The 23765-nt window shown below is 38.6% G+C and overlaps 1 protein-coding gene and 1 long non-coding RNA gene across 5 annotated transcripts in view; one reads left to right on the top strand and one right to left on the bottom strand.

Annotated features, from left to right (window-relative positions):
- Positions 1-12486, bottom strand: part of TAPT1 (transmembrane anterior posterior transformation 1) — a 50137-nt gene extending 37651 nt beyond the window's left edge. For 2 of the 4 annotated variants that reach the window (XM_051798442.1, XM_051798444.1), the window contains exons 1-3: positions 12204-12486; positions 7516-7646; positions 3200-3318 (exon numbers count right to left, since the gene is read on the bottom strand). In XM_051798442.1, the coding sequence (XP_051654402.1) occupies positions 3200-3318; positions 7516-7646; positions 12204-12471 (518 nt within the window). In that variant the 5' untranslated portion in view covers positions 12472-12486. Of the gene's footprint in view, positions 1-3199; positions 3319-7515; positions 7647-11619; positions 11639-12203 lie in introns of those variants that run through there. The other 2 variants (XM_051798445.1, XM_051798446.1) reach the window with 2 other exon arrangements.
- A 21-nt stretch (positions 12487-12507) lies between these two features.
- The window catches only part of LOC127476075 (uncharacterized), a 108120-nt gene continuing 96862 nt past the window's right edge, over positions 12508-23765 (top strand). Inside the window, exon 1 of the long non-coding RNA XR_007906465.1 lies at positions 12508-13078. This is a non-coding gene — a long non-coding RNA (uncharacterized LOC127476075). The remainder of the gene's footprint in view (positions 13079-23765) is intronic.

Genomic DNA, 23765 nt, shown 5'->3' with positions numbered 1-23765 from the left:
TTTTATTGATGTGCAACATATTTTCAACAAAAATTAGTTAGCTTATGAAAGTTTCAAAACAAGCAGCAATATTATTCTACCCAGAATCTCTGGGTCTGAGGTATTAATAAAAAAAAAGCATCTGCATTTAAAAGGAAACTGTACCTTTCAGCCACAGAGTTATTTTTAGGAACCTGTCACCAAGGACTGTAATTAGAAAGACAATTCCACCAGGTCCACTTCTCTCTCTACCTTAGATTGGTTGTTAAAGCTAAGTATGTGTTTTTATGTTGTCAAAGAATATTTTAATAAAATGAGAGTAGTTTACAAGATTAAAGAGAGTAATTTAGGAAAATTCATGACTCAAAAGAAAATACAGTAAAACAGATTTTTTTATTTCAGAAGATGTAATTTAATTTTGTGAAGTGTTTGTTAATTTTTTAAGAGCACAAGCACAGAAACAATGAAGTTGCACCTGCCAAAACTACCACAATGTGATGATTCAGCCTCTGCCAGTTTGATCACGGTGATTTAACCAGCAGTTTAGTTCATTTAATGATAGAATCTTGGATTCTTCTCACTGAAGAAGTTTTAGAGTCTTGCTAAAAACCAGCTTATTTAGCACCAATATAGCTCTCACAAAACCACCAAACTAAATTTGCTCAAAAGGAAAGATCAAGTGATGAGGAATAACAAAAGTCAAACTGAAGGGCTTACACTGTCCAGGCAGAAAAAGGAAACCACTTTCTTTAAGATACGTTACTCTGTTTCCTTTCAGAACTCTGTAAAATGGAATATTAAAACCCGTGGAAGAGGTTACTAAGCATGCCCCATCCACTTAAGCACTGTGCACAATATAACACAGACAGGAATTAGCCCATTTACATAGAATGTGGGTTTATTGTTTTATAGAAATAATGGGTAACAATCTTTTTCTACACTGAAAAGAGCAGATAGAATTATGAGGAAATAAATGAACTGAAGAGTAAACTGAAAGGGAGACAGAACACTCACTGCTCAATTATTTCACTGAGATGTTGAGAAAAAAGTCAACATGAAGGGAGGAGCACTTTTATTTACTACACAGAATGGAATATGATGTGGCAGGTTCAAATAACAACTAGTCAACATTTATTTGATATTTGTGAGAAAGAGCAAGCTAAACAGCCACCTGCTTTGTAAGTACCTTTTGCAATTACAAATGTGCTTTACCGATTGAACTCGTTTGTTACAAACAAATAGAAATGTATTTCCTAAGCTACAAGAAAATCACAAATATTTTTTGCCATAATAAATCACATAGCATAACCAGAAAAACAACAACAAAAAAAAACCAAAATCAAAGTGCAGGCTCTGAATATTTGGAAGTAAGTACATCTGAAAAAGTTCCATTAGATATCACAGACATGAATTCTAAATCTTTCAGTAAAAAGCCACCAACATTAGAACGTGAATGAATTAGACAAAGCCTCAAGTACTGAACAAGTAAAGAGATTCTAGGGATCTAAATTCCAAACACATTGGAGGAAACTGTGACAAAAGAAATCGCCTCAGCAGTTGTTACAAAAACAAAGCCTTCTTCACTCAAGATCATCTCATTTTCACTGCATCTTACCTGGTAACACTTTCAAGTTAACACAGGCAAGTTAAATAGATTAAACTGGATTCTACCCTGCCTCACAGACTAAAAATCCTGTCAAGTAAGCAGACTAAGTTTTAACACTGCAGGTTCATGTACCTACATATACACACATCACGTATGTGTGAGTGCGTGCGGTGTTTTCAACGTCATTTGCTTCAGGATATTGAACAACAACCAAAACCAGCAACTGGTCTTTCAAATTTTTAATCATAATTTCAGAAGGGCAGAAAACTTCTTTGTCAAAAGCAAAACTGAGTTTATAGACAAGGAAAAACATTCTTGAACAAAAAAAAGTAGTAAGATCAAAACGACACATTAAAATCCGTTACATTTACCTGAATTTTAACATTTTAGCAATACCATCCACATGGATATCTAAAAATAGGCACATAATTCGACTTGTCATCAGGTTAAAACCAAATAGCTGTCACTTTTTAACACAACTAAGAAAAATCTTTTGATCTAATCAAAGTCTGAGACTCGGCTCAAAAATAACAGCACAATAAAACATTAGAGACTGCCACCTAGTGCCTATGTTAAGCATCACTAAAGTACAAACATCTCAACTTCAGACTATACTTTAAAATATTATTTCTTGTGCAACTAGACTAGCATTTGCTCTAATCAGAACATACATTTGTAAACTATGCATCTAAAAGCCCTTCACATATAAAAGACAATATTCATAACACTAATTCAAGCAACTCAGTTAAAAAAAAAAATAAAAAAATCTGTAACCATAAATCAAGTTTTGGGAAACCTGGAATAAAAACCTTGAAGTCTTTCTTCATTCAGGAAAAAAATTACAACACTAATACAAATGCTCTTTTTCTTCTGAGCTGCACTTAAGGCTTACAGAATCAGCTTTACTGTAAAGTAGCAAATTTTATGAAGGAAATTAATTCTATCCAATTTTTTATGCCTATGCCAGAAAGGCAAACTAAAAATCCTATGTATTAGCAACTTCTTCTTAGTATTGATCTTAACAGGAAAGCAAGGAGTTAAGATCTAAAAGTTCTTAATATTCTGTTTAATTTTCCTCTCTAAGAGTTACTCTCCAAGATTCTTCAAGGGAAAGAAAAGAACACATTTTATTCAGGGATCCTTTTGGCAAAGTTTACCATGAAAATAAGGAAAATTTTTATTGTTAACAAACAAACAAACAAAACCACCAAAACCCTTCTGTTTCAATATCAAAAAGTCTGTCAAAAGACATGGGCCAAGTCAGTCAGCCTTAGAAATTTTGAAACAGTGTTCAAATAGATGTTAGATAAAAGAACAAAACTGTAAGGTAAGGTTACATCTCTGTCCTTTACTAACCTGAATATGCCTAAGTGGTGCTGTTATCAAACTGTTGTGTCTGAAGGAAGCAATGATGACAGTTAGTGACTGGTGGCGAAGCTTAAAAGTCCCATACACACACCTTTGCTTTGGCTAGTTTAGACCAAAACTTCTATTTTACAGTGGAAGAAGTCATCAGTAGTTCAAAAGGTACAGAAAGGCAATAAAATGAAGCACACACATAAATGGAGAAACATTATTTAAGGGTATCAACACCTTTCTCTTAAATCAACTTACCGTAAGCCATAGCATGGCAAAGTGATGAACCGGAACATTGCCAGAAAGACTCTCAAAGGAAGCAGGGTGAATACATAGAGAAAAGCATCCAGGCACAAAAAGATTCCAAAAAACATCAACTAAATTACAAAAATAAAACAGAATTATGTTAGTAGTTTATAAAGGGTTACAAAAGTTCATAAAGAATTATTTTATGAAAAATACAATTGCGCAAGGTTAATTTACCAAATAAGCACAATACTCTCACTTGCTCAGTCAGCTGAACTGTAACAAAAATTAACATGCTATGCACTTTGAAGACTATTCAGCAAAAATTCTGCACCACAAGGTCCAAGCAGCAAAGGCTTTTGCAGACTTTCACAGCTCACCGAACTCAGTCTTTATTTAATGGACGAACTGCACTTGGATATAACTGTAGCTCATTTTCCAGTGGTGACTTTCCTCTAAGGTTACAAAAATTCATGTTTTAACCTTAGAGGAAAAAAGCTGTGTGTAAATGTGCACAGCCAGTTTTCAGTATTACCCCCCCTCCATTTTTTTATTACCTGGTAAATTTTCTACTGCATAGCTAATTATAGTTTGGTAGATCTCTTTCACGGCATATTCATCTTTTTCATATAAGAATATAAACTATGAAGAGGTAAATTTCCCATTGCCCTCTGTTAAAGTGCTTTATCCTTAAATTTACAGAAACAGTTAAAGCCATTTCACTACAGTCCTAAGCCAAGCAACTCTACGATAATTAAACTAGACATAGACTCTACAAATTGAAAGCTCTTGTATACCAGACTCTCTTCACACGACATTCCTTCTTCATCTGATCTTCCGATGATTCTATGAGTCTACCTGAATGGGATTCTAGGTACATGCCTTTATACTTCTGTCAGACCAGGAGCTAATATTTTTTCTTTCAAGGATAATCATGTAAAAAAGCAAGCTTATCTTACTGCACAACTAAGACTAGCAACATCTAAGCAGGCCTAATGTCCATGACAGATATGCATTTGCATGTTGAAGTCATACGTACTGCTGATGAGAAAGGAAGACACTGGGGTAGTGGGGTGTGTATAAACCAAAGTACAAGCAAATTACTTTTATCTCCCATAAGCCTTTCAAAATACCTTCTTTGTGCAACAGCCACATCAGTGTCCAAGGAGCTACGTATCACTGATGTGTGCCCTTCTCTCACTCTTACTCCTTGTGCATCCTTATAACTTTGACAGCAATCCCACGGACTGCACTCCACTGCATCTATCCGTAAGCCACATTAAGAGGACTGGCTTGGGCACAACAGCACTGCTGTCATTCCTAAGTTGTTACTTTCCCTTATAATATTATTTCAACTAATTCTACAGTGGCAGAATATTTCAATACCATCATGATATTAAGGTCTCTTCCCTGACATTCACTCATTTGCCTCTAATACCATATTCTAAAATTTCAGCAGAGAGTTATCATTTAAAGTTATCAGGAGCAGCGTTACATGAATGGTGGATAAATGTATGCAGTGCATTAATATGCTATTAAGCAACCTATTTCTTTGTTAACTTTTAAACCAGGTGCTGAATTTTCAAGCACTGGGGATGATAGAGCTGAACACTTACCTTTTTTTTTTTTTTTTTAACTCCTTAACCCAAGCAAAATAGAAAGACAGCCTGTCATTTTGCCTCTCTGTTCTTTGAGGACATTTTTATAATCTCGAAAACAACACTGCATTTTCTTTTAGATTTAGACAGACTTCTTATCTGCCTGAGTGTAATGATGGTTTTTCACATTCTGTAAGCTTGTGTTAATATTTGCAATTGTTGTTTAATGTCCTCTTTTTTTCTAATTTTTTTACTACAATGCACTTGCACTTTTACATGCATCCATTTAAATATAATCAGTACTGAAGCTTCCAATCCTTTCTGTAAACATTATTTTTGCTGCTACATTCCAGATACTGAGGAACTAACAGAAAAGCTTACAGAGCTTTTCCATTATCATAACTATAACTTAGAAAAAGAGCACAGTTTAATTTTGAGATCAACTAACAAGTCTTCCCTTAAGATGGCAGGAAGAGAGACCACCTTTTCATTTAGTATAAATACCTTACTACAAAGAAAAGTTTCCACTGAAATTGCACAAAAAGCTTGAGTGGAAGTAGCACTTATACTGTACATTATCTAGCTTCCCCAAATAAAAAAGGGTAGTCAGAACAACAAATACAAAAATACTGCCCTTTTAACATCACACCCCACTCTAAACTCTGGGAATGTAATAAGTGCATGTTAAATAATATCTCCCAATATTAGGCTTTGATAAATTTACTCCAGTTTATTTTCACTATCTGATTATAATTTTCATTCTTATTCTGTAATTATACTACTAGGTAGAAAAAGCCATTAAGAAAATTCTTCTGTTCCTTTCCTAGTGTCTTACATGCCTAATTCCAAGTAAACAGATTTTTGTATCACAAAGGCAAGCGGTTCCTGCAACAGGTGATGATCTGTACACTATTTAGCTTTCTTTCTAGATGCTCATCATCGTATTTTTTTTTAATGAGGAAGATTCAATTTGACATAGCTAGTATGGGTACTAAGTTGGACTAAGCCAATGCAAAGAACTAACAAATTTGTTTCATAATCTCCCTTTAAGAAGATAATTATCACTTTTTAAATCTGCTTATTATACAGTTTCATAATATTTCATATTCAAAGTACAGACTGAAGTTTGATGGGGTTTGCACGGTAAATCAGTTTTACTACAGCATCAATCTTATGTATAAAAAGACTGCTGGTCATTCCTTGTTCCTACACACTGAAAGTTTTATTGGAAATCTGAGGTGATGATCCTTCAGAATAATTTCTGTGCCTTGGAGACAGCATGTAAATCTATATAATTACAGTGGAGATGATGTAGAACTGCTGTATTGTTCGACTGAGTCTCTACCATAGGTGGAATATTCTACCATAAACTGGAATGGGTAAATAGTGAGGATGCGAAGACACCAACCTGGGGGAGTTCAAAGCCCATCTGCCTCTGATCCCCAGCAACCTGTTTGTTGTAGGTGACACAGCTTTAAGGAAGGGCATGGATTACATCATCTCAGAGGTCCATCCCAATCTCATTCATTCTGTGATTTTCTGCAGTAATTGTCTGGGAATTTAGCTTTCTAAAACCAGGCCTTACCATGGCCCAGGGATCAATTTAATGATACTGAAGGAGGAACCAGGTGCTACTGACAAAGGGAATCCTACTCTCCCTCCTTCCTCCACTGCACTTTCATCTTTCTACCCCTACCCAAAGCTACAGAGGTCCCCTTCTGTAGGCTCTGGACTGTCAAGAATACTGGCTGAGCAAATCAGCTCAATATCCTAGCACAGAATAAACAGAGCAAGAAAAGTGAGGCATTCACTGCTGAATTATGAGCTGATTTAACTCTTGGAACAGTCCAACAAGCTCATGCAAAGCAGGCAGCATGCATAAAGCAGGAGACTGAAGTGGGAGGAAGAGTGAAATAAGCCTCTTCCTTCAATGTAAGTTAAATTAATTTAGTTCTATTTTGTAACTTCATCCATAGAGCTTCTGGAAATTTTAGCAATCTTAATTTTAATGTTATCATTACACTGCGTCCTAGCCAAACCTTATTACCAGTGTTGCCTTACTCATTATCCTTGAGCATACTGCTGCTGCTGCCTCCCAAATCAACATGGTTATGCCAAAACAAAACTCTCCTCTACCTTACACCACTGGAATTGGCTCACTGCAGGGCCAGAATGACATCTAAGCTGATATAAAGGAGGTGGCTGGAATCCCTCAGGAAGGGCCACAGCACTGGGATAGAGAGGGAAGATGTGGTAAACAGTAGCAAGAAGCAAAATAGAAGACTATGAAAATTATGTCAAAAACCTTAGACAAACTCATCCATCCCCACATTTTTATAAGACTGAAATCTTCCCATCCTCAAAGCATTAAAGACTTGAAAAAAATCTGTACAATTTTATAATGCAAAATTACATTTTGCTACAAAAAGTTTTATTTTAATTGACTATTCCTTTAAGCATCAGTGATATCTTTATATTTGAATTAATTTGTCATCATTTGGACTTGTCTGTCCCTGCTAATAAGCTGAGCTGCAAGCAGTAACAAGCAAACATAGGCAAACTCCCCCCAAAAACAAAAACATTTAAGTTAGTAACACTGAAAAATAATCATTATAGATATTTACATCTTTTTTTTAGTAGCAAAGGCGTTTTATAAACACATATTTCCTTAAATACTTTAATGCAACAGATTTCATCTCTAAATTGAATCAAATATTAAACATACTTCACCTTCTCCAGTTCTTTTGGTATCCGCATGCACGTGTACACTCTCTCTCTCCGCTCCGTGTATTTTGCTTCATTGTGTTCAAGGAAGTAACCTCTTGTTAGCTCAGCACTGATGAATCTCAGCAATGAAAGATCTATTCAGAAACAAACAGAAGCAGAAGACACTTCAGGCATGATCTCCAAAGGGTGAGAAGCTGCTGTGCTTTTGTTACTTGTCTCTTGCTACATGTTTCATTTACAAGGCCTCTCACCCAGAAGGTTTCTGCTGATGGTTAAATAACTGTACGGAAGGAGCTGTATGAGAAGCATGTCCTATGTTCTCCCCTTCATTGCCCTGTTGCCTCCCAACAAACAAAAGAAGCTACTTTTCCCAGGCAATCCTTTCCATCAGATAACCCAAAACATTACTCAAAGCTGCTACACTGAATGCAATAAACTTAATTTATTGACAGTCCTCCTAAATTTACTAAGCTCCATTTTTGACTTCTTAAAAGCTATTTTCTCTCTCAGCAACATTAGCAACCTTTTTTTTATTACAAAGAAAAACTTTCTGTAAGATCAAAATGTTCATGGACACACGATCCCAAGTCATTCAGTACACAAACAGTACAAGCACACTGAACATTTGGAGATCAGAACAAAGTCTTGCACAATCAAAAAGCCATCAGGCATGCACAAGTTTTCTGTGGTTTAATGCCTATAGGTAAACAAGCTGAAGGCTGACTGACCTATGTTTAGCCGACTCATATGGCTTCTAAAAAAAACTTTGCACAGAGTAGTCTTGCAAAATTAATAACATATGAAATTATGAAAACCATATGAAATCATAATTATGAAATTCAGGTTGTCAGCACAAAGAGGCTGAGCTTAAGATTCAACACTCACTGACGAGGTCTGACATCACCACCTCCTTGTAACACTTCAGAAGTGACAGAACACTACAGTGAAGTTCAGCATCTCTGGTTATTGGTATTTAAAAATAGAAACTCTCAGTGTTCACACAACCTTGAAAAGATGTAAATGACTGATCTAGACAAACAGGTGAAAAGCTACAGAGCACCTACCATGACACAAGCACATGTTCACAAACAGTAAACTCAGATTTTAGACAAATTCTTAGTGACTATTAGAGTGGAAGGGACCTTGCATGGTAGAATGCTCCACATTTCTCTCAGGATGAAGAGGCTGTATAGTAGTAATAGTAAAACTGCCTAGGTAACAGCCGGTAAGAGAGGAATGCAAGTATAGACACTATGCATGAAACATTCGCCCAAAACTATCTGAGGCAATGCCTTTTCAATAGTCACCACATTGAAGATGAAGACCATTAACATAAACAGTAGCCAGAAAATTATGAAGTGTTTCAAAGCAGAGAAGGAATCAGCTTAAACAGAAGTATACAAGAAGCAGAAGAGACAAGGTGTGCTTATAACCTACACTGCCTTGGGGACACACACACACACACACACACACGTATTGAGTGTGACTAGAACTTGGGGGGGTTACAAACAAGCACCTTGAAGTTTGTGGTGGTGTATTAACATTCTCTGCATGCCTGGTATTGTGATTTATCATGTTGCCTATACTGATCACAGCTATATAACTCAGTAAGTGCAGGTTAATTATGTATTGTTAATAAATCATAATTTCCTTTAAACTAAGTGAACTGAATCGTTTTTCCCCTGTATGAGCTTGTTTGGATAGTGATTTTGGTGATTTATATATTACTGATCCACTTCTGTAAGGCAGGCCAACACCACTCTAAGCCTTAAAATCATTTATTTTAAAACAAACAAACCAATATGTAGTTTAATTAGTAAATAATATTTACATGTAAAGTTTCAATCAAAGTTCATTCTGTGAAATAAAGCAGAAATTCATACCACTAAATCAGTGTTCAGATCTCTTGTGAGCACTATTACTTGTAATTTTTTTTGGTTTTGCCAATTCTTCCTTGTTTAGAAACATGAAAGCAAAGAGATAACTTTAGGTGTAAATACACTGAGTAACCACTCTGTTAACTGCCTAGGTGTATTTTCTTCCACATCGGATAACTGACCTTCTCTAACTTAAAGATAATGCAACCTCAAGCAACTGAAGTTCCCTGCACAATAAATATATGCATATGGGCAACCACCATAGAGTAACTTATGGGTCCCTGTCAACTTGAGATATTCAATGATTTTAGCTAATGAGCTATTTGTTCCCACTCCTTCTTACCTCACACAAACTATTTCATAGGTCTATTACTGAAAAACAAATGATTTTAAGTTTTTGTCACCTGGCTACACTTTCATGCCCCAGATATTAAGGGATAATCATCCTCATGACTGAGGTTGATCAATACACAAGCTCCAGACTGTGACTGCAAAATAATCTCCCCAGTGACAGGGGATGCACTGGAACACAGTCACACAGCCACCTCCTTTCTGGGCACTCATTGCTGCCCAGCATCAGCCCTAGCCCTGTGCCAGCTGTGAAAAAGATTAGTGGCTGACCCTGTAGGAAAAACACAGTAACCAACAGAACAGCATGAGACACCGAGGCAGGACAAAGCAATAAATCATTTGAAAAATGGCTTAATTCTGCTATCAAAGCATCAGGTAACATTTGCTTTTAAAAGTAAACACTCTAACTCCTACTTCAAATTCCTTCCCTACTCCAAATTTCCCTCTTTTGCAGTCAGAAAATTTTAGACTGTGGCTCAAGTTTAATCTCTTCAGACAGCAGACTCTCAATGCTTATAGTATGCTGATTTATCTCCTCACCTCAAGAGAGGAAAGCATAAGCAGCTTCAAAAACATAAAGGGCCACAAATTTCTTCAAGGTAAGAAGATAATGATTTACCTAAGTTATATTTCAATGCATAGCTACACAAAGGATAACCATTAACCAGAAATGCAGAGGAAAAGTTGTGCAAGCATGAAATGCACTGCGCTTCAGTAAGTTTTTATTATATAATCATAACTTTAATCCCAAATGCAACAATTCCAGGCACTCACTTCACTCCCATCAATCCTAAATACACACTTCTTCTGTAAACACACCAATTAATCAATGAAGAAAATATATATTTTAAAAAGCATTTCCTTCTTCTCTAAACAACTTCTTTTTACAGTAGTAGTCCTGCTTCATCATCATGAAGAAAACTCTACTTCTATTATTTAACATATTACTACCCTTAGGTTAGTTAAGATTTTGAGTTGCTCTATCAAGAAGCCTATTCTCCCTATGTTTTCCTGCCCTGAAGAGTCAGAGAGCACCAATGATTTCTAACTATTTTTAAATTTCAAATCTATTGCTGGAAAACGGTTAGATATTTTTCAGTGCCGCCAATAACAGTTCTTTATAAAGTTATTCAGCTGTCTGTCAGGCACATCAGTATGTATCTTGATCATTCTTTTTTCACCTCAAGGCAATTCATAATACTACAATCAAGCCAATTCTTTTCTAACTATGGAAATTACATCACCATTACATTCTGTAGTGTTCGTCAACACCACAGAACTGCAGTCAATGATGCTGCATGTCCTATGACATAACACATCAGAAACAAACACAACATCCATCAAACTGAGAAGGAAAGTGTTCAATTGTTAAATTACTTTAATAAATCCTAATTATTTTCTTTTTTTTTGCATTTGATGAAACCTGTGTTATCACACTCAAGCAACATTGAGGGAGAAAGCCTGGAAAGTTGAACACTTCAAGCACTTTCCAGATTTTTAGCAAGCCAATCAATTAAGAATACGGTGCTAATAAAGTTATAAATAACTTTACCAACATTAAATCCACCCTGATACACCAACTGACAATTTTTACAAGAATAGCAGGACTATTTTAAAAAAATTACTTGGTAGATACCCGAAATAACCAGTTCAAGTGTGAACGTACATAGAGCTGCAGACTGATAGCAAAAGCAATGACCTTTTCCCTATAAATCCACAGTTAGTAAACTACACTTAGATTAAAAGACTTCTAACAATCTGCGTACAAGTTCAAAGCTCCAACAGCACCGCTACTGTCAGTAGTAGAGGCAAAGACCACTGTGCTCACAGCTGTGTGAACGCAACAAGAACTGGCAGGACGATGAAGCGTTTCACGTACTTCACCAAGAAAGTTGAGCGAGCCCGCAGCCTCCCGGCCCCGGCTCTCCGCTCCTGTCACACACGCTGCCGGGCAGGACCGAGCCTCACAGCCCGAGTTCCAGCTCCAGGGCACAACGCACTCCAGGGGTGATGCCCGTGCTGCTCACAAGCCTCCTGGCCATCACCATTTGAGAAGCTGCGTGACAGGGCACGGGGACCCCACCGCCCGCGCTCCCCTTCCCCGACACGCGCGGGACACACCGGCCACGCCGAGAGGCTTCTCCGCACCGACCGGGCGAGTTCGCAGGCCGAACCCACGGGCAGGGGCTGAGGGAAAGCTCCCCGCGAGCCGCCCGCCGCTCCTCGGTCCCGCCTGGTCCCGGCGCACTTTCTGAAGTCGCTCGCCCAAGTTCGCACGGGCGGCGGCGGCGCCCTCAGGCACCACCCTGGCACCGACCCCTCGGGCGGCGCTGTGAAAAGCCAGCGCCGGCCACCCGCGCCGGGCAACACCGCCTCGGCCACCCCGGTCCCCCGTGAGAGCCACCGCCGCCCGGGGCCCCGCGCTGCCGCCCGCAGGCCGCTCCCCGCGCCGCCGCCCCTCACCCGACAGGCTCCTCTTCTTCTTCCTGCCCCGGTCGCTCTCGTAGAAGCCCAGCGTCTCGGTTCGCTGCTGCGGAGACGGCTGCCCCGGGCCGGCGGCGGGCGGGCGCGGGTCGCTGCTGCCCCAGAGAGTTTTGGGCTCTCCGCGGCCGCCGTCCTGCCGCCCGTCCCCGGCGGTGCCCGGCGCGGTGGCGGCGTCGGCCACGCCGGCCATGTTCGCCGCCCGCTGCGCGCCCGCCGCCCCCGCGCCGCGCGCCTGCCGCTGACTCATCACCGCGCGACAGCCGCGGGACCGGCCGCGCGCCGCTGCCCCGCGCGCGGGGGGCGGGGGCGGGGCCGTCGCGCCGCCATCTTGTGCCGCTGTTAACCCTTCACGGGCCGGCGGTTCCTTCTCGTTCCTCCCTCTGTGAGGCTCCCTCTGGTTTTGTGGGTCCTGCAGGGCACAAATAACGCTATTTGCGTTGGGGGACAGCTCTGGGCTTTGTTCGTAAACTGGCTGTGATGATAACGGTTTAACACAGAGCCCCCCCAACACGTGGGGCTGGGGGACAGCAGTTCAAAGCAGCTGGAAACAACGTGATGAATCCACCTTGAGCCATGCAAATAAAAGACCTTGTTCAAGAAATGGAAAGCGGGCGGTGAATTATTAACTCTAAAGCCAACAGGGGTCCGATGAACTGCAGGACACGGGTTGGCCTGGACGGGGCTCTTGAGGTCACAGCCCCGCGCTGCCCCGGCTGGGACGGCGCCGGGAGGAGCCGCGGCTGCCGAGCCCACGGGGAGCTGCTGGAGCCCCCCGGCCCACAGGGAGCTCACCAGCCCCTGCAGGGCTTGAGGAGCCCGCGGAGGTCACGGAGCCCCACCAGCCCGAAAACCAGGTCTGAAAGCATGCGGTTCCTGAAGTGCTGAGGCTGGAAATGCTGTTCGCTGCTGGCAGCGTCGTACTGGCGGTGATGAGGCTTGCCACAGACCATACTAATGAAAACTAACTGTTCCTGCAGCAAACCGCTTATAATTAATACACAAACAAACAAGAATATAAGTAGCAGGCAGCTTCAACGTAACAGTGAAGCACTCGGATGCAGGGCAATTCACATGGGCACGAAGACAAAATACCTGGCCTGAATTTCAAGTACAAGATCTCCTTCACATTCAGTTCTTGTGTTCTTATCAGGCATTCACATGCCAGATGCAGTCAGCTTAATATTTAGCCACTCACCCTGGGAAAACAAAGAATGCTTTATTCTTTCTTTGCAAGGCCATAGTAGTTTTCCTTTATAACTCTTAAGTTATAAAGTTGTCCCAAAGAGCGTTCCAGGCTTTGGATAGACTAGAGGTTCCCATTTCCATTGCCTTTAGTGGTTCTAAATGCCCCAAATCTGGTAGGATTAATCTAAATCTTGTATTTTTGGGCAGTAGAGCACTTTTTACAGGAACTCATACTGTGTAATAAGAGAATCATATAGGGAGCTAATAGTGAAAACTACTACACATTATCAATTTGGACTTTCATCTTTTCTCTGTAGATGTAAAAGGCAGTTGGAAAAATAGGATGTAGAACAAAGAGCTCCAAAAATAGCCGACAAATTACCTCAGTTGAAAGCTGCTGCAGTCTGTGCAAAGTTATATGACAAACTGGGAGACGTTCTGCTTCTCTCCTTCCAACTCTGTATAAAGCTTCTATCCATCCATAAGATATGCTTCATGATATTTAAGGACAACAAATAGTCACAGCTTTGTTATCAGTCTTACCAAAAAGAAGGTCCTTGCAGCATCAAGCATCATCTAACAACCAGGCACACTGAGAAGCTATCTAATGAGTTGCCAGCATCACTTGTGACAGCACATACATTTTCTGTTCAGGGGTTGACCCAAGATAACCTTGCTTGGTTTACAACATCTTCCAGTTTTGTGCTTGAAGTAGTTCAGCTGAAGGCACGATAATAGTATGACTGCAATATGGTTCAGCTAAGAATTCACTCGTCTCTTTGGCACTTCAAAACCACGTTGAGTAGCTATCCTCAAGTTTCTACCCATGGAATCCTTCTGTATGCTTTTTTCTGTATTTATGTACAGTTTATAACCATCATTGGCTGAATTTATAATATATTCTTTTTCACATGCAAATATGTATATATTTCAAGTGATATTTTGGCACAGTGGCCACTTCCAGAAGGTTAATCCAACTGCAGCAAAATCCAGTTTTTATGTATTTGAGTCCTTGAACTAGGGGGGAGAAGTTGTTTGGTGACGAATGTTAGCAGTGTTCATATAGGAAGTAGTGGTTCATTATGATACCTACGGTTGGGAGTTATCTGGCACCGTCTGCTGTTTGGGCACAAAAAGCAGTACTTTTTTGCTTTCCACAGCTTATCTGCTATGAGACATGCTGTGAAGTGACTCTGCAGTGGGTCAGAATCTGCTTTACAGTTTCACAACCGTTCACCAATCTTTTCCTGAAGAGATTTTTTAGAGCAAGACACAGTCCTGTCTGTGTTCCCACAGCTGCAGTTCCCCTTTTTTCCCCCAAAGATAATCAGCAGGTGGAGAGGAAAGGGAGGATTGTTTCAAAGCAATGACTGTGTGCAGGAAAAAAACCAGTTTCATTCATAGAACAGCAAAAACGATTAGTATGGTGAATACAGTCCAGGAAGTAAAGGTTACTTGAATTTTATTAGAAATGTCAGCACGACTGGTCTTTGGGGCTTTGCCCAAGCTTATTTTTTTGCCTTAAATTTTCTATTCATATAGGTTAATGTTTATCTGCCTTTAAAGTATATTATATATAATCATCACAGAGGGATTTTTGCTCATTTGATATCAGGAAATTTTTTCAGGCACTTTTAAGTATTAAAATTTTATAGTGTCCAGCTCAGCTGTGCTTTAGTCCCTGAGTACTCATTGCTACAACTGCTTTCTCTCCTAGTGAGGATAGTCTTTTTCTGAAGAACATTTTACTTGGTTTAAAACTCCTTCTTTTTTTGTAATGGATCTTTTTCCCCCATAAGACCCAACAAAAGGTCATTAAGAAGAAGATTCAGAAAATGGATAAAAATTGTTTTCATAGTGCTTTTTGGTGGCAGAACTTTCTTGTCTTTTCAGACCTTGCCTTCTGTGTCATCTACTCCCACCTACTCAGATAATCCCCTCTTAACAGAGATGGCATATCAGTGATGTGTGATAAAGAAGAGGTTAAGTAAGATCTTTTTAGAGAGTAATACAAACATGGAAAAAAATCTGTCAACAAAATTATATCTCATATGAGATGCAAATTGTGGACATAGGTTAGGAAATGTGAAAGAAGTATAGAGAAAAGTTTGGAAACTCAGTGTACTACCAAGAAGAGGTAGGTGAAACTGGAGAACATATTAACTAGCAGTAAAGAAGATGCAGGTGTTAAAATGATGGTAGTAACAATGAATACTCATAGCAGTATGAAACAATTATGAGTAACTGCAATAGTCATAACCGTGAAAACATCTGGTATCTTTCCATTGTAAGCTTTTTGTTAGTAGGGGTCAAACTTCTTTAGACTTTGCAATATTGTTTAAAACAGACTAAATACTAAAAAGGTATGGTTTAATGGTTTAATTTCTTGAGTATCCTTCAGGAATTATCTTGGATTATTGTCTTCATTGTTTTCAATAATTTTTCGTTTTTAAAAGTGTCATTGCTGAGTACACCTGTGAGGAGACAAGTCAACAAAACTTGTGAATTCAAAGTACAATAATGCCAATTTACTTCCACAATAAAATATTTTCAGGTCCTTTTGTAGTATAAACAATTTATTTTGCATTAGGTTTGTGACTTTTAGTTCATCGATCCACTTATGTGGGTGCATATTCATTCTTTTACTAAAGGCAATGAATCTCTTAGCAACAACTGAAACTAGCAAACTTAGTTCTAAATCTCTCAGAGTCGCAGCTGTCATATATTTGCAAGGTACAAAAGTATTGGTTAGAAATATAATCTAATTCTGTCTCAGTCAGTTGTGTTTTGGTAGCTGAAGTTAAAAATATCTGTTTACGCCCACAGGAGAAAAATCATGTAAAGACTGTTTCCTTCATCTTATGTTCAACATCTAAGCAGTACATTAATGTTTGCATGGGATAATCTTCACTATGAAAAATAATCAGTATAAGAAATTGTTGTATACACACTAGTAACCTAAGTGTTTCCTCCCCTTTTTTTTTTTAAATCTCAATAGAAAATATACAATTCTAGAGTTTACCATATTTTTTCCTGAGTTGTAGGCTCACTAAAGATTAGGTTGATTCCTAGGTAAGCTAAGGGCATTACTCAACATCAGCATGTCCTTGAATAATGAAAGTACAAATCATGTTATGCAATACTGTAGTACCTGAAAGTCAAGTTTGACTTCTCACTGGTACATTTCCATTATTTGTTTGCTTTAGAAACTGTATTATATAGCACAGGAGCTACTGCACAGTTAAAATCCGTGGTGCTTTCCAATGACACCATGATTTTCCACACCTGCCATCTTTGAAATTTTTGGAAGAAATAATTCTTTTCAGACACTTTTGTATGGTATTTTATCCTGGGACCATAGTTCAAGCAGGATTGAAGGGCAGAGGTACAGAAAGTTACTTCAGTATTACAGGTTTTTAAATGCATGCTCACATTATCTTAAAAATAAAATTGAAAATATTCTTTGGTTTTTGTTAGGACTTCTAGGAGTTTCCTACTGTAATATTTTTTATATCTCTTTTCCTGTCAGATATCTTGATTTTTTTTTAATCAAGCAAATACTTTTTCTGTGACCATCAATGACAGTTTTTTCCTGCTCATAGTCTGATGTCCATTTCCCAGTGTCAAGATTTCTTCAGGGTTTATATATCCTTATCAAAATACCACAACTAATACGTAAACTGCTGACTCTATTGGAGTCCAGATATCTGAATCTCTGATGCCCTTTATGTAAAAAAAGCAGCAAAGGTTCTTTTCAACATCAACATCACTGAACTCAGTGATATGTGGGGCATTTCCCTTAAGGTTCACACATTTGAAAGTAAAGTAGCCCCAAGATTCCTAAATCTCTTCAATTCCAAGTTACTTTTATCACAAACTTCACCCTGAGATGCTGTAAGAAAGGTTTTGTAATCTCTTCTTTTCTCTTTTTTTCATGTTACATATCTGTAGCTGCATAACATTTGAAGATGGCTCTATACATGGCAAGATAAGTTTAAGTGTTATAAAAAAAGAGTGCAGCTGCCTTTGACTGCATCCTCAGCTGCTTCCTCAGCAAAGCTTAAGACAGACATGAGGTGTGAGAGGAATAGGTGGGAGGAAATTGCTGAAGAAAATGGAGATGGAAAGATGCTTATAAAGAGCTCCAAAAGTCATGAAATGGGAACAGAAGAGCAACTGGAGTATTGTCTCTTAACATCAGTTCCTTGTACCTAAAAATGAAACACCCAGTATTAGAAAGTAATTGGTGTTTTGGCATCAGAAAATGTTGCCTGTAAAGTATGTAATTTATGTAAGTTTCCTAATATATAAGTTTCAGTCTACCATTTCTTCATTTTTTCAGGTTCAAGTAGCAAAGGTGAACCCCCAAATTTAGAGTGTCAGGGTGACTGAATTTACAATACGAGTTTTCAGTCTTGCCAAACCCAAGTGGAGATGGCAATCTGTGTTATAAGAATCATTAGCAATCAGGATTCCTGTAAATGGTACTATTGATTTTAATTAGTTGAAAGTCTCAGCTCAGCAAGAGTATTTCCATTATAATAATGTATGAAGACAGATATATGTATATATACACACAATTAGATTGTGAGATCTCCGGATAGGATCTTAAGTCTCTCATTTCTGGAAAGCATCTCCACTCAGAAGAGAATTTAAATATGCTAGATTTTAACATAATGGTGTTTTTCTGATTTTAGGCAATAAAAATTACAGAATCACAGAATCAAAGAATGGATAAGGTTGGAAAGAACCACACTGGGTCATCTGGTCCAACCTTCCTGCTCAAGCAGGGTCATCCCAGAGCACATGGCACAGGATTGCATCCAGATAATTCTTGAATATCTCCAGTGATGGAGATTCCACAACCTTTCTGGGCAACCTGTTCCAGTGCACAGTCACGTGCACAGTAAAGAAGTTCCTCCAGATGTTCCTCACCAGGGCTGGGCAGAGGGACAGGATCACCTCCCTAATGCACTGTGGGATACCGCTGGCCTTCTTGGCCACAAAGGCACACTGCTGCCTCATGGACAGCTGGTTGTCCACCAGGACCTCAAGTCCTTCTCCACAGAGCTGCTTTCCAGTAGGTTGACTCCCAGCCTGTCCCGGTGCATGGGGTTAATTCTTCCCAGGTGCAGGACCCTGCATTTTCCTTTGTTGAATTTCAGACAGTTCTTCTCTGCCCATCTCTCCAATCTGTCAAGGTCCTTCTGAAGGGCTGCACAGCACTGTGGGGTACCAGCCACTCCTCTCAGCTTTGTGTCATCAGTGAACTTGCTGAGGAGGCATCAAACCCTTCATTCAAGTCAGTGATGAATAATTTAAACAATACCGGGCCCAGTATTGAACCTTGGGGGACACCACTAGTGACAGGCCTCCTACTGGACCCTGTGCCCCGATTACACCCCTCTGGAATATGCCGTTCAGCCAGTTCTCAATCCATCCCACTGTTCACTCATCCAACCCACACTTCCTGAGTTTGCCTGTGAGGATGCTGTGACAGACAGTGTCAAAAGCTTTGCTGAATCAAGGTAGACAATATCCACTGCTCTCCTTTCACCCATCCAGGTAGTTATTTCACCGTAGAGTGAATCTGGCTGGTCAAGCATAATTTACGTTTAGTGAATCCATGCTGACTATTCCCGATCACCTTCTTGTCATCCATGTGGATAGATATGGCCTCCGGAATGAGGCATCCATCAGTTTTCCGTGGACTGAGGTGACTTCTGTGGACTCAGGGACCTCTCCTGATCTCCATGACCTTTCAAATATGATCCTGAGCAGCCTCACTACAGTGTCTGCCGGCTCTCTCAGCACTTATGGATGCATTCCTTCAGGGCCCATGTGTTCTTCAAAAATGTTAAGCCTCCTGTAGGACTGAGTCGGTTAAGAGGTTCTGGTATCCCTAGTTTAGATTCCTATTTCTGAAAATCATGGCTCATTTTGTAATTATACTTGCACTTGAAAACCATGAACCCTAGCATATACAGAAAAGGAAATATATTGCTTATAAATGTGTAACTAATGGCTTTGAGACCAAGTCTTCAGTCATTGTAAGTCAAAATAAAGTCATGACCTTCAGTGGGCTCATGCAGCGTTCATGAGTTTGGGACTGGTTTTGAATTATTTGAAGTTTGAAAGAGTAAATGTGTTATTGTTTAATTGTTATTTGTTATTTAAACAGTGTTAGAATAGGTACACCTAATCCACTGTGCACAATATAAAGAAGGTGAAAAACATTATACAGAACTGCTCTTCATGAACACAGATATTGTTTTATATATATATAGGCATGCAAATATTTATTTAGATATATATTACAACAAAATACTAAAATCAAGGTCAACATTAGGAACTAAGTATTGTTTTAGGATTAGAAATGTTCTATAAAATCAACCAGTCTCTTTCAGACAAGAGTTCAGTGCTGTGTTTTTTAATAATTGTCATCCCTTGAGACTGATTTTTTCTTTCTTTATTGGTTTTGTTATTAACTCTTACAATTCAGTTGTCAAATGTGAGAACAGCATTTGGATCAAATTCAACTCTAATTTAATTCCAGTAACACCAGTATAGCCTACATGATCTTTTATGTGTTACTGTGTGCAGGCGTAGACTTTTTATGAATTCACAAACTGTGTCTATCAATATATTAATTTCTGTTTATAAATAGCACAGTTACAGCATCAAGGGTGTGATTTCTTATGTCACAAGCCAAAGACCCTCTGTAGTAGCTTGATGAGATAAGAACACATCATTAACTGGAACTCAAAATTTCCTGTCCTTTTTTTTGCTTAAGTTTTATATTTTAAGCAAGCAATTTTAATTTGGCAGGTCCCATACAAATCCAATTATCATTTGGAACTCCAGGAGGATTACTCTATCTTAATGAGTAACAAGAGGCACTGCAATGTATTCGGGATTGCTCTTTCAACCCTGACAGATCGTAAAGAATGCCGCTTACACTGAAGATGCTTAATATTCCTACAGAGTAACCCTACCTGCCCTACATTTGCATCAACTAGCACAATATTACCTAAACATGTTTTTCCTTTCCATTTTCAAATTATTATTGTTGTGAGATCCTGTAATTTTCAACAAGTTGTATGCCCCAAAGTCACATTATGAATTGACAGAATTCATGGAGAGACATCAAGAGTAAAAGTTGAGATTCTATTGTCAGTCCCTGAGTTCACATTTGAAATACCAGAATATAGGTATTGGGGTAATCATCAAAGGTTAAGGAATCCAGAAATTTAATTGAAACAATATGAAATATATTCCTTATATGGAAAATATTCTGAAAGCACATTTTCGAACACAGGCTTAAGATGACTTAAGAAGAAGTCATGTAAATTATGTATCTTGACACTATTATGTTTAAAGTACTGTCAACATTTCAGTCAGTGGGATTTACTGTGGAGTGCTAGATTAACTTCTATCTCAGCCTGTTGAATATATGATTTTTTACATTCCAATGGCTTGTTTTGGCCTAAAAAACTTACACCAGTGTGCATTGATATTCATATGTTTGTTTAGAGCACCTGCACACAGAGATGCTTGTTCACATAACCAAGTACCCAACATTCCATAGAGGTGTTGATAAAAAGAACCCTAGACAAGCAACTATCCAACCAGCTTGCACAAAGATGTCTCCCATGCACACAGATATTTTTGTGGGCATTAGTCAGCTGCTTGGTTATGATAACTTGATCCAAAGTCTGACTCTGGAGTTATTTTAGTGACCAGGATGCTCTATTTTAGTTCTGTATTATAAATCCTTCTAATATGATTGTTGACAGAACCTTTATCACAACATTGGTAGCAGGTCATTTATGATCATTATGGTCTGCTAGCAGATCATTTATTCATTCAACGCAGGAATAAATACTTGATACATAAATTTTAATAATTGCACCCCTGCCCAGTCAGGACTACCCTTTCCGAATGACTGGAAGTTACATGACTCATTCCCTCCTTTTTATATTCCCAGCTGGCACATTCAGTTCCCTCCCAGTACTCCTATATTTCACAATCCATAACAATCATTCTCCCATTTTCTTAAGTGAGTTTGTTTGAAATGAAATCAAGAGATTTATAAATTAAAATAAGAACAGTTGAGTGCCTGAGTGTTGCCCCTTGGATGAATGCAGAACATTGCAAGCAGCATACTTTACGGTAATATGCAAAGTACACCTTCTTATACATCTGCAGAGCACAAGCATACATTTAAATTGGAGTCCCTGATATGGACAAGCAAGACTGATAAAACAATACCTGAAAACTGGAAGAAAAAAAAGTTAATAATATTCACAGAATTACTGTGCCTTCTTGTTTACTCTCCTGCTCGCAGCATGCTTTTGGCTTCTGATGCTATGACTTTAGATTGCTCGTGATGTCAAATCACCCTTTTTTTTCTACAGTATGCCTCCAGGGCACGTCTTGTTTTTGTCCCCTTAACTGTGTTTGCCTCACATCTTCAGCAGCCAAATTTTAAAACTTTGCCTGAACAGTGTTATGGAACTTTCAGATCTCTAGCCCAACTTGAGTGAGCGTGTTTAATGCTTGGCTGAATCAGCTGCATGATGAGCATCACAGTGTCCTGAAGGCACAGCCAGGCATTGAGTGTTTCACTCTGGAAAATAACTGGTGTTCTGGGAGAGAGGAACGCCCTCCCATTTGTTTGCAATGACCACTCAAACATTGTTATGCTAGGAGCTGTATATTTTAGGAAGTTAAGGAATAGACTGATCCTGGGCCAGCTCTTTTGTGCAACAAAGCCCGATTTCTGTGGGCTTTCAAGGATAGTTGAGTAGATAATTCAGGGCTGAGAAAGTGAGAGCACTGTGTCTTACTGGGCTAGAGGCAGTTGGAGGTGGCAAGCAGTTTTGCAAGGGAACCACTTGTATTTAAAATTTGAGATCTGGGTTGAAGAGCGTCATTTTAGACACCCAGGCTTAAAAATTTTAACTTAAATTTAGGCATGGGTTAACAACTGAACTTCTTTTGTGGGAAACTACTCTAACAGGCAGTTTTCCCATTTACTAAGCATAGCTATTCATTTTAATTTGCATAAAGAATATGGATATCTAAGTCCCCAATTACTTTAAAAGCAGTATTTCAACTGATATGATGAAGTAATTAGTGCAATGAGGATATGATATTACATAGTGGAAAGCTTGGTTTGCCAAGGATCAATTTGTTGACATTTGAATCCAACCAGAAATGAAATGCATAGAACAAAAAGTAGAGTATTTTATAAAAGGCCATCTCATCAAATTGGAACAAATTAAAAGCATGCCTGCTTCTCAGCCAGAGGGGCTAAGTAAAGGATTTCTTTGCAGTAGAAGAGTCACAAATGATCATTTAAAACCAGAAGAGAAAGAACATTAAGGCACAGGGAACTGACATGTTTCTTTCTTTATTCCAGATGTAGAATCATTATTTTTACAGAACTTTTTTCCTGTGTATAAAATGAGTATACTATTACACATGTCACCTTCTACTAGAATTGTGATGCTTGATTCAGCAACACAGAATCATATAATAGTTTGGTTTGGAGGGGACCTTAAAGATCATCTAGTTCCAAACCCACTGCAATGGGGTGGTGTGTGGGTGTATGTGTGTACGTGATGTGTTTATGTGTAATATCTGTTGTATTAACATTTGTTAATATCTCTGAAATACTCAAACAGGAATTACAATAGGAAAGTAAATACTATAACTTTGGTTGACATCTGGATTTCCTTTATATGATTGTAACAGTTGTGTATGTAGTCATATAAGTTTATCGTATCACCCCTACAAATAAAGCACAAAGAAATTTTGTTCCAAGAATTTTCCTGAACTTGAGATTATAATAAAAACAAATCAAGTGATAATAATGAAAAGTGAACTACAAGGGAATGAAGAATATAGCTGTGAGAGGTAATAAAGCAGTTACTATGAAATACATTTTTTGTTAGTTCTTCCAAGAAACAAAAGGCAAGGACAAGGTGCTTTTTAAAAACAAGGAGGTTTTCTTTCTCAGTACAAGATAGATATGAAGGTTGCTGATATAACAGGTAAATGAAAGATTACATCAATAAACCAAAGCACAATGACTTTTAGTTATTATTGAAAATAATAGTTTTTAATTTTTTATCAAGGCAAGCTTGGATTTAAAATATATAGGTCCTAGGTGAAAATTTTAATTTTGTGTTATTCCTAGGATCATATTGCTACAATAAATTAACAAGAGCCATTAATTTCTATTCTAATTAAAGAGAATGGTAATATCTAAGATCATTCATATCAGCGTTGGATAAACACTCAGCAAAAAGCTAGTAAGGGTCCACTTTGTCATCTAAAGATTGTGTAATC

This window comes from Manacus candei, unplaced genomic scaffold (assembly GCF_025592945.1).
Source record: "Manacus candei isolate 608988 ecotype Guabito, Panama unplaced genomic scaffold, ASM2559294v1 h1tg000048l, whole genome shotgun sequence".
Classification (NCBI taxonomy): domain Eukaryota; kingdom Metazoa; phylum Chordata; class Aves; order Passeriformes; family Pipridae; genus Manacus; species Manacus candei.
This window is presented reverse-complemented; position numbering and strand designations above follow the sequence as displayed.